Genomic DNA, 16,404 nt, shown 5'->3' on the forward strand with positions numbered 1-16,404 from the left:
ACCGCTATTCTAATGTAATATAACAGGCTTAAAAAATATGTATACTAAATATGTAAACACATACACATATCATTATACTAATCTTACCTCGTTTCTAAATTTAAGTGTGCTGGTCAACCTGAGTGGAACAGCTGCTCGATAATTTACAGGCCCCTAAATCACAATCAGGGCCGACCCAAGCATTTTGGGGGTCTCGTGCAAAATTTTAAAATTGGACTTTTTTTTTTTAAAAAAAAAAAAAAACGTGTATATTAAAACTACAATTTTATTACTAGCCTTTTTTTTTAAGATTTATTCATAAATTTTCAATTTATGTGTATATAATAGGAAACAATAGGCCTTTTCTTTAAAAAAAATAAAATAAAAATTGGGCCTTAAAAAAATAGGGGCCTTGTGCAATGGCCCAGGCTGCCCAATGCTTGGGCCGGCCCTGATCACAATATTCGTAAATTGATGAGTGACACGCTAGATCACTTTTTGGGGACTTAAAATCGAAACCGAAAGTTTTCCTATCTATGGATAGCATGACAATACTCTAAATATTGCAAAAATAGGAAAAACTAAGGTTCCCTAAAATGCCCCAACTGGTAGACCGGTTCCCCAACCGAAAGGCCAATTCTGTGGGGTCTGCCTGGGGATCAACCGAAATTTCGGTTCTTATAGGTCCCACTGAACTGGTCAACTGGTTCAGTGCAGGAAACTAAAAAATCCTCCTAAACAATTCAATTCGACCCCAAACTGCATAAAGACTTCCAGAACACCTATACAAGCCATAATGAATCATTTCCAGGTACTAAAACCTCAAAAATCATAGAAATTCACAAATCACCGTTGTTGAACCAAGTTTGAGTTCATAAACTCAAACGTGGTCAACACCACACACAACCTTTAAATCTAACCAAATTAAGCCTAAATCAACTCAACTTAACCTCATAAAATATCAGCAAAACAAATCAACCCTAAATAGCAACTAACTCAAAATTTTCATGCTTGAACCTAACTTTAACTATGAAAAACAAAGGAAGAAGAGTTCTAAGTTTTACCTCGGTTCCCAGCTTCCAAACTCACTTGAATTCCAGCTGAAAGTTATAAAGATTGAAGGAGAAAGCTTTGGTTTCTTGATGAATCTTCTAGGGCTGAAAATAGAAAAAAGAAAGGAAGAAGGTTATTTTCTTATTTTGTCATCTTCTACACTAAATTATCTAAGTAAAACCAATACAAAATTAATTTAATTAACTCAATATTGGCCAGCTGGCAGCTCAAGAAGAGGTCACTTAATCCCAAGATCAAAATGACTAAAATGCCCCCTCACTCATAACTATAGGGTAAAATGGTCCAAAACCATAATCTCGTCTAATCCCGACATTCTAAATGTCTAACTAACTTGCCCCGCTATAACTAAAATACTAAACCATAAAAAAAATTGTGATTCTATCAACGAAATGCCACGTTCCAATATTGTTGGGCATAAGATATGAAAAATATAAAATTTCTTATATAACGTAAATAACACACCTAGAATTTAAATAAATCACTATCAATTCATAAATCATAATTAAAAATCTAGTTTCTGAATTAAACCCTAATCATCTACTAATTTTCATATTGAAATTAAGCGGTCTTTACATTGATGGACCAACTTGATCACCTTCCAGAGTAGCATTGGGCATAGATTTAGAACCGAATTCTCGATTACCTTTACATTTATCCTTAATAAAGGAAGGAGTAGTGTCGCCAAAAAAATAATCAACCAAATTCAAACTGGTTCTCTTGACAGAAGTTGAAAAATGCTTTCAAGTTGTAATTGAAACATAAAAAAGCCAAAAAAAAATGAATAAATTGAATAAACACACAATTCATAAAAAAAAAAAAATGAAAAAAAAAAGAAAACATTGAAACAACTAAAAAACGAAAGAAAAATAACACACATATACTTGCTTTAAAGGCCGATTGAAGATGATGTTGTTCACATTGTCCATTTTTAGCTGAGAAACTTTAAGTTTCTCCAGTTTAGGCCAGCTAAGAAGCCTAGGGATGCCAATGTTTGAATACAAAGTAATTTTCCCAATAACATATGGATAACGCTCAAAAAACTAAACTTTCATTGCATAAGGAAAACCTAACAACTTATAAAACTCGCCATCCTTATCCTTCTTCATAACAGTCCTAATAACGACATCAATCTTACCTTTAAGAGATTCAATATCTCAAACACTCCTGTCCCCACCCATACTCATTATAACGGTCACTATCCACAATATCAAGTTCCTTAATAGAGACAACCTTTCTAGGAGGACCTATGAGCAAGTAACACTAAACAAAATACAAAATAACCAACTTAACTGCAAGATCATCATTATCCCTAAAGTTGTTAGCAGTGAAGGTAACTTGAATAGAATTCCTGGTAATTTTTTTATTACCTTTTAAACAATGTTCAACTAGCGTATTCTTATCCTGTTTGAACTGAAAAATATTAGATTCAATGTGGCAATCTAGCCCAAGCACTAAGGTAAATTCCTCTACACTAAATTTAAGAAACTTTCCAGCGACGGATACCGAAAATCCATCTCATTAGGTTGTTGAACTTCCCTCAACAACAGACCATGCAATAGTTAGAAATGAATAATGTACTCTGGAATTCGAAGGAAGTGACCAACTACAATTTGGGAAAAAAAAAATTCAACTGGGTTAGGGTTAGAATAGTTTTAATATCGTTAATGAATGAATAATAACCAGAAATTATTACTTTAGAATGATAATGTTGTGAACGCCTATATTTACATGTCCAGTCCTGGGTAAAAAAACTTGCATATCTACTCAAAACAACTCAAAAATAACACAAAAACAAACAAACAAAAAAAAAAGCCTACAAACCTCAACAACAATATCAGTAGAAGGCTCTTCAAACCTAGAATCAGAAGGAATATTAAGAATAAGGGATTTCTCCTTCCCCTACAGAAAAACAAAAAGAAAAAAACAGGAGAACAATGCAACTATTATAGAACGTATAAATCAACTCAAAACAACAAAATATACAAAATATAAATTTAAAGAACACAATTACATTACAAATGAAAAAATCAAAACACAACAACATAAAAAAAATCAAAACACAAAAGACACAAAAACCCTAAAAAACCACAAAAACAAACGACTGACCTTGGCAACTTTAGATAGTTGAATGAACTCATCGTCAAGTTCAAAATCAGAATCAAACTCCTCCTCAATAGCTCGATGACGTTTAGAAACCCTCTTAGAAGGAGAATAAATATCTAACTTACGTTTGGCAGGAGCAGGGAAGGACTTGGAGGATGGTCTTTAATTTTTTGCTTCCACATTGTAGATTGGGGTAACTTAGATTTACGAGTGTTTTGGGGCTTTTTAACTACATGGGAGGACTTAGAACGAGTGACGGCCATGGAAAAGAAAACTAAAATGAAAATTTATAGGAGAAAATGGAAAACGGTTGGAAGAAAAAAAATTAAAAGGAAAATGGGTTTAAAACAAAAAATATAAACTGATCAACACCCACTACTAAGAAAACTGCACAAAACCAACCACACGACTCACACAGATTGAAATTTGAAAAACTAAACAAAAAAAAGAAAAAAGAATGAAGAAGAAAAGTACATCAATGGCAGTTACAAAATAATAATATAAAATTGAGTAATTTGCGGCACAAATACCTAAGTTTATCTTTCGGTTGCAGTTTAATACCTAAGTTAAAATTTTGGCGGTAAAAATACCTTCTGTTACGTTTTTAGAAGTTCTGTAAGTACCCTGCCGTTTTCTAACACGCTGGATGCCAGATGGCAAAATACCTTATTTAAAATAATGCCACATCATTAATAATAAATAACCACATCCTCAATAATAATTAGCTAGCCACGTCAATTAAATAAAAAAAATAAAAAAAAGTTAGCAAATATTTTTTTCTAATAACATTTAACAAATAATTAAAACTGAAAGAATAAAATTAAATTATTTATAAAATAAATCCCTAAAATCTAAAACAGGGAGAAAGTAAAGTAGCCTTTTTCTCCGACCACGAGAACCCATCGATCGACCACGAACGCCAATACAGGTTCCATCTTCATCGACCACGGGTATTGTTCGATGTTCCATCTTCTCCGACCATGGCCATCAATCGAGGAGCAAGCTGAGATTTAGATATATGGATATATGGGTTTGTATCTTTGTTATTAATTTTTCTTTCCTATTAATAGATATATGGATTTTTATTCTAGGTAAAAAAATATTGCTTCTCTAGCTCTTAATTTGATTTTTAGGTTTGGATTTTGATTTTGTAATCTTTTGAATAGGATTGTGCAAAATAACAACAAGCCCCTCCAAAAAAAAAAATCAAAACCCTCACTCACATTTCAGACAAAACTCAAAATATTTCCATTAACTTTTTGCATTCAGAATTTTCTTACTGTAATTAAGGGATCTTCTCCATTTTTTCTTGAAGAAAAAATTCATCTTTGCTTTTTGAACCGTGTTACAGTCTAAAAAATCTCAGCTGGAATCCAAGCTTGCTCCTCGCTCGAAGACGTCATATAGAAGATGCAATTAATCGATGGCTGAGATCGGAGATAGAGAACCTCAAACGATCGTCTTCTTTGGAGAAGATTGAATCTCTTGTCTTCTCCCTAGAGAGTTCGTCCCTCTCTAGTCTCCAGTGTGTTTTCTCAATCTTGTTTCTGAGTTTTTGTTTTCAAAAGTAATGATATGTTCATTTTGTTTTCCTTTGAATTATTATTAGATTTAATAAAAGAAAGTTTATGTTTTTTTTTTTCTGGGTTCTTGTTTTCACGTTTAATATTATTTAGTTAGATTTTAGATTTAATTTAGGGAAAAAAATAGAAAAATACAAAAAAGGAAAAAAAAATTACAAAAATACTTTGGGCCGGCGCATTAAACATTTATACAGTCCACATATAAATATTTACAAAAATACCACATGCACTAAGTTTTCAGCTGTACAGAGCGAACCATGAAGGTGAAAATACCGCGATCGTTTCAAAACTGCAAAACAACCAAAATGAAACCAAAACGATAAAAATACAACTATTAATTCTGGCGAAATAAACTGGAAAAGAAGACCTGCAATGATCTAAACAGAAAATGACGAAAAAAAATCAGAAAAACTGTGAAGAAACTGAAATTACACATTTGTTTTCTGTTTTATTCGATCAAAATAACTCCCCCTAATATCGAAATCTATATTCATGAAATGTAGATCTGTAACAAACAGATCTGAAGCTCCCACCAAATCCAAAACAATGTATGATGTGAAAATTTTTAAAAAAACCTCATGAATAATACATGTACGTTATATACAGTTGCATTTTGATTGATTACTGGTTTCCAATATAAATATATTTTTTTAGAAACACAATAAGAAGAGTAAATTCGAATTAAGGTACAACCAGTTACGTATAAGTCTGTTTATTTTTTGTTTTGGTTGCCTTATAGTTGCATTATCGTTTTATTATAGTTTATATATTATGCATGAATTTAATTTGACGAGGACCAAAAAATAGTAGTTATAATGAAATAGTTGCATATTAGTTTTATAATGAAATAGCATATGCAAGTAGCAAAACTATAATAAAACTACTAAACAACTGTATACAAACTAAAATACAGGAAAAACTCTTTGAACATCAACATCCATGATAAATCTCATTGTTACCCATTGATGATATAAAAATGGACAAGAAACAACTAGACAAAAAACATATTTAAAAAAATACATACAGAAGGTGTTTACACTATTAAAAAACTATGAAAAAACTATTACAAAATGAGAAATAATTAAATGAAGAAACTGAAATGAAAAACAATAAAACATCTGAAAAAACAAAAACAGAAAAAAAAAAAACAAAAACAAAAAAAAACAGAAATTAAGACTAAACAAACGAAAATGAAAAACTCATAAAAAGAACAAATAAATTAAACTAAAAAATAGAAGCCCTAAAAAACTAAACAAAACTAAAAGAAATGTTAAAATGAAAAACCTAAAATAGTAAAATCGATAAACACAAAACACAATAATGTCAAATACGAAAAAAATTTCAAAAAGGGGGGAAACGAAAAAGAAACCGAAAACAAACCTGAGATCGAAGACCAGCTCCATCTTAATCATTTTTTGAGCATCATCTTGATGAATTTTTTCCTGAGCATCATCTTAATCATTACAGTTATGGGATTCGGTAATGGGAGTTGAAAAAAAATTAAAGAACAAAAAGAAGAGGGAAATCGAGTTGGGATCGTGGAGGGGGAAGTGTTTAGCTATGGAGGTTAATATTTTAAAAAAAAAACTGAAAAGAAATGAAAAATAAAAGGAAAAAAGAAAAGAAAAAAAAAAGAGAGAAATGATATATAGAAAGATTGATGTACCGTGTCAATCAAGAAAGCATTTATTGTGTGTGCATGTGGTACAAATGTAAAAAAGTAAAAGAAAATGATATAAATGTTTGGGTAACCGTGTAGTGGTTTTTTGGTAATAAAATTAATATTTTGTATTTTTAATGTAAAAATTTCTTTAATTTAATGTTTGTTTTTGTTTCAATTATTTTACAATTCAGATTTTAGGGTATAGATTTATAATGATTGTATTCATTTTTCATTTTCAAATATATTTGTTAGTTAAAAAAAAAAATTATTTTAGACTAAAATATACTACACGTGGACACTTCATAAAATGATGTGGCATTATTTTAAATGGGGTAAATACCATTTTGGACCCTCTGTTTTACAAAAGTTACCAATTGGACCCTGTGTTTTGTTAAATGACAAAATGGACCCTGTATTTTCAAAAATAGTACAAATAGGACCCTGAATTGATTTTTTGTCAAAATAAAGTTTAATTATAATCCGATCTAAAAGTGCTATATGACAAAACTATTTACATTTTTTGTATCTGTTCGTATTAAGCATTGTCTTCAAGTTGGTTGTATTAAAAAAAAAGTTATAAAAAATTAAGCTCAGGGTCCTATTTTTACTATTTTAGAAAATACAGGGTCTATTTTGTCATTTAACAAAACACAGGGTCCAATCTGTAACTTTTGCAAAACACAGGGTCCAAAATGGTATTTACCCTTTTAAATGATGTGTCTTGTCATCTGGCATTCAGCGTGTCAAAAAACGGCAGGGTACCTACAGAACTTTTGAAAATGTAACAAAAGGTATTTTTACCGTCAAAATTTTAACTTAGGTATTAAACTGCAACTGAAAGATGAACTTAGATATTTATGCCGCAAATTACTCTATAAAATTTTTTAATTTGTTATTATTTAAAAAAAAAAAAAAAGGAAATTGCCATGAATTGACCATCAACATCAGGTCAGTAGTTTTTTTCAAAAATTAATTAATAAAAAAAAATGCAGCAAAACACGTGTGGTTATAAAGGAAAATTGAAGTTTCATACTGTATGAAAAAGACAGTATAAAACTACACAGTATGATTACTCTTTCTACCGTGTGGCATTATAAAAGTAATAAAATGCTAAAATTCAATATACCACATGTAAAAACCCTATTTCAAACGGAAAAAGTTATTCAAGAATTTGATTGTAATTTCTTTCTTTTTTATACACTAGATTTAAGGGGATAAACTGAGAAAGTCGGTTAACTGCTCTCATTTAATTAGAGCATGTGGTGGGCCCTATGGACTGCGGTGTCAGCAAAGAGAATTGTCTACCCAATTACTAGTACTACATTTACATGATTCATGATTGTGTTATACTAGGTATTGCAATAAAAACCACTATTTTTTTAATTTTGTTTTAAAGAATTAAGAAAAATAGTCATTATCAAAAATATCTTTATATTTATTTCATATTTTATTCTATGATTTAACTTTATCATTGATTTCTATTTTTTTTTTTAAAAAAAAAAAACTTTATTGGTTTCAAAAAAAAAAGAACATTCCCTTTTTATTATTCCTATGTATCGTGAGATGCTCTTTAGTAACTTTTGAAGAGATATAAAAAAACAGCCTATTAACATTTACCATCCGTAATAACATAAAAAAGCCATTAACATGTGACATTTGTAATAATAAATTATAATTTACAAAACGCTCAAAATGTTTTAAGGTTATTCAAGACCCAATGCAATTACCATTGACAAAAGAGACAAAATCAGCTTTAATTTATCAACCGTGTCAATAGAATTTTGTTAAAATATGGATGTTAAGCAAAAAAGAATTGTTATGTACGATTAGGCACGAATAAGTTTGACCTGAAGACAATTTTGTAGAGAAAGGTAGGAATTTAAAGGGAGAATGAAATCTAACCAACTTTAGAGAAATGGGATCTTTGTCTTATTTCTAAAAATATATTAATTAAATATAAATAAATCTCACCTTCACAATAGAGAAGAGAACCCTATAGCTATGCATGTATTGTAAACCCAACCCACAAACATAAACCCCTACAGTGCTTTTCTTTTTCTTTTTTCATCATCATACTTCTAATTTGGCCCTAGGGGAATTTCCAAAGCCCTTTTCTGTCAATCTTCATCCACAAGTAAAACAAGAAAAAACCTTTATATTCTTTCCACAATGCAGAATATCCACCAATTGGCAATACGCACTTTCCATTGTCCACCAAATAGGAAAATGCTATAGAGGAGCTTTTCTCAGCACATATTGAAGGAAAGATGAACTAGATTTGTACTTTGTTTAAAATTTACTTGGATCCCATCTATTTTGGATTAGCAGCCTCCAGAGACATCGTCCTCAGAAGAAGAAAAAAAATTCAATATTTCCCTGAACTTTACAGCATTATCACCTGCAAATATCAGTCATAATGATCTGAGGAATGAAATAGATAAAATTGGTTTGCAATCACTGTGACATTGGTAAGATTTTATAAACATATTAAGAGAACTAAAGTTTTTGTACCTTTTTTTTTTGGACAAGTAATCATAGAACTTCTTCCTAATTTCCAAAGAGATAACTAAAAAGAAGACAAATCTTGACTCTACAAAACCAAACAGATCATCTCACCTATTTATGCATGTCTTCTTTCTAGCTGCTGGCATTGTATTTAAAAAAAAATAGTACCCAAGCCCATAAGAAAATGTGAGGGGAAAGAGAGAAAAATAACTCACCGGTCAACTCCATGGCCATGCAGAATCACCTTCCTTGTAATACCTTATAATTTAAAACCAGATCATCAGATTTCTTCCATATATAAGCACGCACTGTAGCTAAGCTCATATCTGGCGACAAAACCTGGGAGAGACAAGAGAGGGAGTAAGTCATACAACCATTCCAAAGATGAATATGTAAAGCCAGTAGCTATAATGTAACAAAAGCTTCTAGGCATGTCCAAGATGAGAATCCAACACCATTATTGTGCTTCTTATTGTTGTTACCAATTAGTTTAAAGGGTTCTAATTGGTACAAGAAATGTCAAATTTATAAATACAACATCAATTTTTGCCAACAAGAATGAATGTAAAATGCATATGCACTTGCCTGATTGTTGCAGAGAATCTCTATAGAGGGCTTAAGCTTTTGCCAGGGTTTCATTCCAGAACGAAAAGATCCATCACCAACTGTTGCAGGTTGCAATGGCCCTCCAGCAAGACCAGGAGGAAATGTTGCATCCGAATTTAAACTATCCAATGGCTTGTCAAGAACCATCTTCTCAATAACATAATTTATTACCTATGTAGTGAAAAACATCAAAGCTAGTTATTATTTTAAAAGAAAAAGAAAACCATCAAACTCAGTCACTCAACTTTCAAGATAAACCATGAGAAAGATGCACATCACAAACATCAGCATACAGAAAAGCAAAAGAGTATGCAGGTTTTCTTCAACATTTAACAGAGCATGTGCCAACTTCAGAATAAATCTTTAAATAGTTTTAATGACCAATAATCTTAACAGTAAAATACTAAATGTGGCTACAAGAGTTAAATTTAGAGAGCAAGAAAATATTTCTTATTGATACCCACCACAACGCCTTCAATAATTATCAAACCCATCTGTCTAAACATAAATTATCATCTTACAACATTCAAAGAACATTTGCCTTTTGTAAGCTATATCTACCATGAAAAATAACTTACTTTATGAATTCTCAAAATCCGAGGTGCACTCAGTTTTCCTTGTGTGAGGATCTGAACAGTTGAACCTTCGCAAGGCTGAAGATAAAAACTACACCTGTGAATATTCCAATTAAATCTACAGATTATTAACTGTTTTGCAAAAAAATAGAACCACACAGCTTCAACCTGACATTTTTTGGAAGGAAAAAAAATCCAGGCAAAAAGTTGTACTATCTAAAGCAATTCATCTTTTATTTTATCTTGTGTGTGTGTGTGTGTGTGTGTGTGTGTGTGTGTGTGAGAGAGAGAGAGAGAGAGAGAGAGAGAGAGAGAGAGAGAATTTGAAAGTGGGGATATGTGTTTTAATGCAGTTCAGCCAGATAAAAATAAAATGGAATTAAAAGTCAACAAAGTTACTTGGTATTTTTCTAGGAGGTAAAATGGAATTCATCTCAAGTCAACAAAATAAAATAAAATGGAATTCAAATCAAGTCAACAAAGTTACTTGGTATTTTCTCTAGGAGGTAAGCGATTATTCAAGACACAGTCCAAACACCACCACGGCAATTCCTTGTCATCTTCAGTTCCATCTAAATCAGTAATCTTCTTTCTCCAGGGACCTCCCTGAGAACCCTCAGTAATAATGGAGGGAGGGGATATCATTGAAAATTCAAAAGGAGGATAGACCACAGAATCATTTTCAGCAGTAGAATCTCCATCAATTCTTGGATGGGCATGACTTCTTGTAGTGATTTCCCTCCCAGGCAACTCCCCATTGGTAGAAGAAGCTTGGTTTCCAAACCTTTGTCTTCTTTTTGTTAACCAATGAGCCAAGAGTCCTTTAAGAGTTTCTCGTGCAAGGTTAACCTTCAAAGAATAAACCAACCACCATCAACACATATTAACAGACAAATACACACACACACACACACAATATTCATATAAATGAGACAAATAAGAGGTTGAATATTCTAGGAGAGCGTGTTTACCTTATCATCCTCAGGCTTTCCCACAATATTCAGATCTGCTGAATACATCTCAGCAGAAAAACACTGTGGGGTATCCAAATGGATAGACAAACTTCCAAGTCTTGTATCCACGGTGAACCACGCAGGAATGCTTACCTGAAGTACACAACTCGCCAACATAAACAAACTTAAGCAAGATAACCAAACTTAAACAAGCTAAGGGGGACTAGAATATACCATTTCAAAAAGTTCTTCTTTTTTCTTTTCAAAAGGAACCTGTGAATTTTGACAGAAATTGTTAGTTATCATATTTACATATTAAGAATGAAAAAGAGAAGAAATGCACTTCCCATAGCCTTGTTCCTCAAAACCTTAGCCATTTTATCATTTCATGAGAAATTTAACTTAATAAACATGTCCACATGTACGTATATATATAGATATATATATATATATATAGAGAGAGAGAGAGAGAGAAATAAAGAGCATGTCTTACCTTTCCATAATCCTCAATTACAGTTCCTTTAGTAATCTCCCAGAGCTTTACTGATCCAGCAGTATCCTATCAAAATCATACAAGCATATCATCTACAGATAATAACAATAAAAAACAGAACCATTCTAACTAGATTTAACAGTTCTTTATCATCACAATTTATTTCGATTACCTTTGTCAAGACATGTCTTCTATTATTCAAAATCTCATGATGCACAACTGCAGGAGTTCCAGGAATTGTAAGAAGTGGTTCTTTATAAACTGGAACCTGTAAGCGTTGATGAAAATTAAGTATTTAAATGGCAAAAGAACCAGAGAACCTATCTCATAGACCAAAACCACATCGGCAACAACAAGAGATCCAGTAAATGCAATCTTTTATAACATGATTTCCTAGGTACTTACAGGGCTAGATCCTTCTAATGACACCCTTGCCCTTGAGAAAGACAAGTTTCCAGCTAAAAATGAGCCACCTTTCTGGAAAACTTTTTGAGGGTTATGTCCTTCAGCAGGCCACCGAGTAACTGAAGAATCTGTGCTAGCAACCCATATGCTATCATCATGCAAAGCCAATTGCAAAATAGGCTGCTCCCCAGTGCAAAGTAGAAGACTCTCTCTCGTTGACAAGTCAGTCAAGTATAACTGAGGATATAAAGAGAATGAGCATCAAAAACATGAGCAGCATTAAAGAAAAATCAATGACTGATAAAGATAAGCCGGAGCACTAAAAGCTGGGTTATACAACAAGGAAGGATACATGTACTCACAGAAAAGTCTCTGCCACCACTATATACATGACTAAACGTTGGGGTACTAGCAAGAGCCCAAACAGAATCTGTGTGCACAGCATAGGAATGCACACATCGCTGTTGACCAAGATCCCATAGTCTGCAGGAGAAAAAAGAATGGTAATCAAAATACATAATTACCCAATTGTTTTTCATATAACCCAAACAGATTCATACAAGCTTATGATGGAAACACTAGGGATTACTAGGAAGCTGGGAAGACATACCTGATCATTGAATCAGAGGATCCTGACAAGCAATATCTGAAACAAAATTTAAATAAATAAAACATCAACAAATTTATTTTTATTGTAGATGAACAAAAAGGCAATATACACATGCAATACAATCATGTGCCAGAGTTGTTGGCAATGTGAATGTTGCTGTGAAAGCAGGAAATCATAGATCAAGAAAAAACACGCAATTCAGTTAAAAGAGAAATTGGTGCGAGTTTAATATACAGTGTGATTTATAAATGTAATGTGCAAGTTCATTACACTAATTCAGTATAGCACATCTCTTAGGATAAGAAAGTTCTTTAGAGATTTGAAAAACAAAACACACACAAGTAAACTTAATATAATGAGTAAAACTAATGCTCTGAGAGATTATTGACCAAAAAGGAATATAATGTTCAGGACACAGTATTCAATTGTTTACAGAAAACCATTTAAGTTAACGCAACAAGCAAAACAACAAACCTGCCAGAAGAATCCAGAATCAAAGCCCTGATGTTATCTGTATGTCCTCTAAGTTTCATAGTCTTTGAACCACTTCTTGGGTCCCAAACACGTACAACCTGGGCCAGTAGAGGTACTAGATAAAGTTAAATGCATTTTAAGAATATTCATACACATAATTAAAATAAATTAGTCACAAACCAAATTCCCAGTGGTAGTAGAGTGCAATTTTGCTCATAACATACCTTCTCTGTGCCACCAGAGACAAGAAGTGATCCACTATCATTCATTGCCAATGCATAAACTGACTCCTTATGGCCTTTGGCTGCTGTTGGAACATATCCATGTGATTGTGTAGAATGGACAGATATATTGTTGCTTGAGTTGATAGTACGTAGACTTGTAATTGGTAGTGGGTGCCCAGAACCATTAATACCATTTGAAGAATCATCTTCCATTGCTTCGCCTGACCTGGAAACTGGAGAAAGTGCAGCTTCGATATCCCATATGAACACCTCCCCTCCAAGTCCCCCAGAGGCAACAGCATTGCTCTAAAATGCATGACACTATACAAGGATCAGAAAATGGCATTTATAAAGTACAGATTCTAGATATCATGCTATCAAACAACAAAGGACACTTATATGACAGGATCCCTCTGCCTGACAAGAACCTATATATGGAGGAAATTTCAACAAAAGAAATTACATTTTTTCCTGCTGAAGCAAGACAAGTAATGTAGTCAGAGTGCTGACGCAGAGTCCTGGTACAAGTTCCATCAGACAAGCCATTCCAGGTCTGGAGCAGTAAGAACAACAGATACATAAAAATACAATAAATAATAATAATAATAATAATAATAATAATAATAATAATAAACACCAAAAAATACTACATAACATTCATCAACAATATATAGTGAAATTGCAGTATTACAAAAATTAGCAAAATCAAAATTATGAACCTTAAGGGTGGTATCTGAAGAACAAGAAACAAGTGTATTGTCTCCTGCAAGTACACAATCATTGACCTGCACAAGAAAAAGCTTTCTGTAAGTATTGGAACATACATCTAAGCAAAGAAGAGGGGAGGCTTAGGCAGATGTGCAAACCTAATCCTATTTCATTTTTAAGGAAAAGATCTTAACATTAGCTAATAAATATTTTCTGATTATTAACATGGACAGCTAAGGAAATCACTGTTAGCTAGCTAGGTAGAAGCAAGAGAAGGTACCCAATCCACATGAGACTCAAATGTAGCAGAGCAAGTGGCAGCATCTTCACCCAGTGCCCATCTTTTCAGTGTTCCATCACGGCTCCCAGTGAAAAGGTAATCACACCCATCAAATACTGTAGTCTTCAACAATGCCAAACTATTTATGCCTGCACAATGCTGCAGATAGAGGAAAACCCAAATATGGAACCATGAATATCAAACAAATCAAAGTTCTCAATCTGTTATGGCCAAAAAAAAATAGCAATGTTTTCCTCTTTAAAAAAGAAGCGAGAAGCACATGCGGATATTTAAATTTTCAAAACAGGCTACTGCCATAGGAGAAAAAAAAAACCCCAAAAGGTCCCCCTTGTATGAGTCCAGATTGTTATTTAGCAAATTAGTCCAGATCAATAAATACCAGAGCGTGACAGAGGTAAAAATACATATATGAAAAGTATGTAACATAACTGGGCATGGTAAAAAACACAATGTTATTCATATCCAAATATATCAGATTAATTAGTAATAAAACTCTATATTCCCAATAGACAGCATATCTCCTCATTAAAGTACTTATTCAAAAAAATAAAAAATAAAAAAATTGAGTGGACATCAGTAAATAAACATAGTAAAGACTAATGACAGTTACATGATCAAAGGAAAAGAGAAAGGTATCCAAAACAGAAGTAGATATATCTAACTGACTGAATATACCACAATAGTTATCTGTCTTTCCTTGGCCACAGGGGGCTAAGGATATTAAGTTAATGAGAAGCAACGGTTTTAAATTTTTGAACTTCCCATCAAAATAGAAATCGCCCACCTTGCCATTACAATCAGCAAAAAGTAATATACAGGGAAATTTTCACAATATGTATTTGTGGGGCTATTACATATCTATACAACGCTCCCTTATAATGGGCAAATTAAATTCCATTACAGTGCCATATCCTCTAAGTCTAAGGAGAGATTATAACCATACAAACACCATCCCATAAGACTGAAACAAATAAGATAAAGTTACAATAGGGATTCACCTTTGTATCATCAGCATCACTTAACACATATGTTAATCTCTTCTCTTTGCGAGGCCGAGTGGAATTGGTTGTGTTTCCCGCGCTACCCACACGGTGCATTGCAGAAGCCACTACAAAAATCAATTAAAGTCCAGATAATGAAATCCACATTCCCATAGATTCCATTGACCTACTTAAACTGAATTTTATAATCAAGAACATAGTAACAATAACAATAAAAATAACAACAACAACACAAGTAAGCATCAAGTGCAACGATTAAAACTTAAAAAATAAACCAAGAAACCGAAAAAGATAAACACATAACCCAGCAAATATTTCAAATGTCCGAAACCCTCGTTAAGACGTTAACACCAATAAATTAAAGAGAAAAACCATTGGATCTTCGAACAATCAACCAATCGGATCATCGAATGTAAGGTTTCATCAAATAAACGATACACAAGCATATATAACTACTAATTCCCTAAAATTCAACCCCCCAAAGTAAACGATCAAGCAAACAAACAATTACGTAACATTAAAAATCTAAGGAAGGAGATAAAGCTGAGGAGTGATAAAGGAAACCAGAACAAACCCTAACCTTATCAATCAGTAATGTAAAAAGAACTCGAACTCTTTTACTGCTGGTGTCTTCTTGTTCTTGTTCTTCTTCTTCTTCTTCTACTGCGAAGCTGCTATTTTAGAGAGAGGACAGAAATGAGAGAGTGAAAATTTCTGTTGTGGGTTTTCGATTTATTGTGTCGAGAGCTTTGACTCCGTTTTATGCTGCGTTTTCATCGAGAGGGGTATTACCGTCTATTCACCAACAGATAGACTAAGCGGAACGGGGATTTTGCTTGTATTAATCCACCCGGTCTACGCACCTACGTGGGATGTGGGTCCCACGCTTCTGAGCTGGCCGAGGAGAGCCTCCCAATCTGGTGTATTGTTCAATCACCAAACTACCCTCGCTAAGTGTAGAAAGCTTCCCTTATATTTTTTATTTTTTTTATGCGTCCTCGGTAAGTAGTAATATTTTATTTCTAGAAAAGAAAAAAAAAAAATTGGCATTTTATCTATATAGGATTACGGATAAATTTAATAAAATATTTTAATTTTTGTTTGATACACTAAGGTCACGTTTTTTTTTTTTTTGAAAATAAGCGTG

General features: G+C 32.7%; 1 protein-coding gene and 1 long non-coding RNA gene across 4 annotated transcripts; one reads left to right on the plus strand and one right to left on the minus strand.

Annotated features, from left to right (window-relative positions):
- Window positions 1-3,982: 3,982 nt before the first annotated feature.
- Window positions 3,983-4,797, plus strand: LOC115718800 (uncharacterized). The gene is made up of 2 exons (XR_004012040.2): window positions 3,983-4,186; window positions 4,508-4,797. It is a non-coding gene; the product is annotated as an uncharacterized LOC115718800 (long non-coding RNA).
- A 3,511-nt stretch (window positions 4,798-8,308) lies between these two features.
- LOC115718986 (uncharacterized) lies at window positions 8,309-15,994 on the minus strand. 3 transcript variants are annotated; one of them, XM_030647817.2, is made up of 19 exons: window positions 15,838-15,993; window positions 15,255-15,364; window positions 14,236-14,394; window positions 13,967-14,032; window positions 13,711-13,800; window positions 13,248-13,553; window positions 13,024-13,121; window positions 12,550-12,585; window positions 12,302-12,422; window positions 11,940-12,176; window positions 11,707-11,802; window positions 11,535-11,600; window positions 11,276-11,314; window positions 11,060-11,194; window positions 10,576-10,937; window positions 10,092-10,185; window positions 9,493-9,684; window positions 9,123-9,246; window positions 8,309-8,800 (listed from the first exon to the last, which is right to left on the minus strand). In XM_030647817.2, the coding sequence occupies exons 2-18, from the start codon at window positions 15,351-15,353 to the stop codon at window positions 9,148-9,150; spliced, it is 2,295 nt and encodes a 764-aa protein (XP_030503677.1). In that variant the 5' UTR covers window positions 15,354-15,364; window positions 15,838-15,993; the 3' UTR covers window positions 8,309-8,800; window positions 9,123-9,147. The 3 variants fall into 3 exon arrangements, with proteins under 3 accessions (XP_030503677.1, XP_060966208.1, XP_060966209.1); XM_061110225.1 differs by lacking the exon at window positions 8,309-8,800 and adding an exon at window positions 8,816-8,992; XM_061110226.1 differs by lacking the exons at window positions 8,309-8,800; window positions 9,123-9,246 and having other exon boundaries at window positions 9,545-9,684; window positions 10,092-10,166; window positions 15,838-15,994.
- Between the last annotated feature and the right edge of the window lie 410 nt (window positions 15,995-16,404).

Source organism: Cannabis sativa, chromosome 2 (assembly GCF_029168945.1).
Source record: "Cannabis sativa cultivar Pink pepper isolate KNU-18-1 chromosome 2, ASM2916894v1, whole genome shotgun sequence".
Taxonomy (NCBI): domain Eukaryota; kingdom Viridiplantae; phylum Streptophyta; class Magnoliopsida; order Rosales; family Cannabaceae; genus Cannabis; species Cannabis sativa.

What these genes read in the sequence shown, in the direction of transcription:
- LOC115718986 (XM_030647817.2), bottom strand. Translation starts at nt 15,353, where the DNA reads ATGCACCGTGTGGGTAGCGCGGGAAACACAACCAATTCCACTCGGCCT. An exon ending in AAGAAGAACTTTTTGAAATG is followed by an intron (nt 11,195 to 11,275) that starts GTATATTCTAGT and finishes TGTGTACTTCAG; the next exon opens with GTAAGCATTCCTGCGTGGTT. An exon ending in GAAAGCCTGAGGATGATAAG is followed by an intron (nt 10,938 to 11,059) that starts GTAAACACGCTC and finishes TATTCTTTGAAG; the next exon opens with GTTAACCTTGCACGAGAAAC.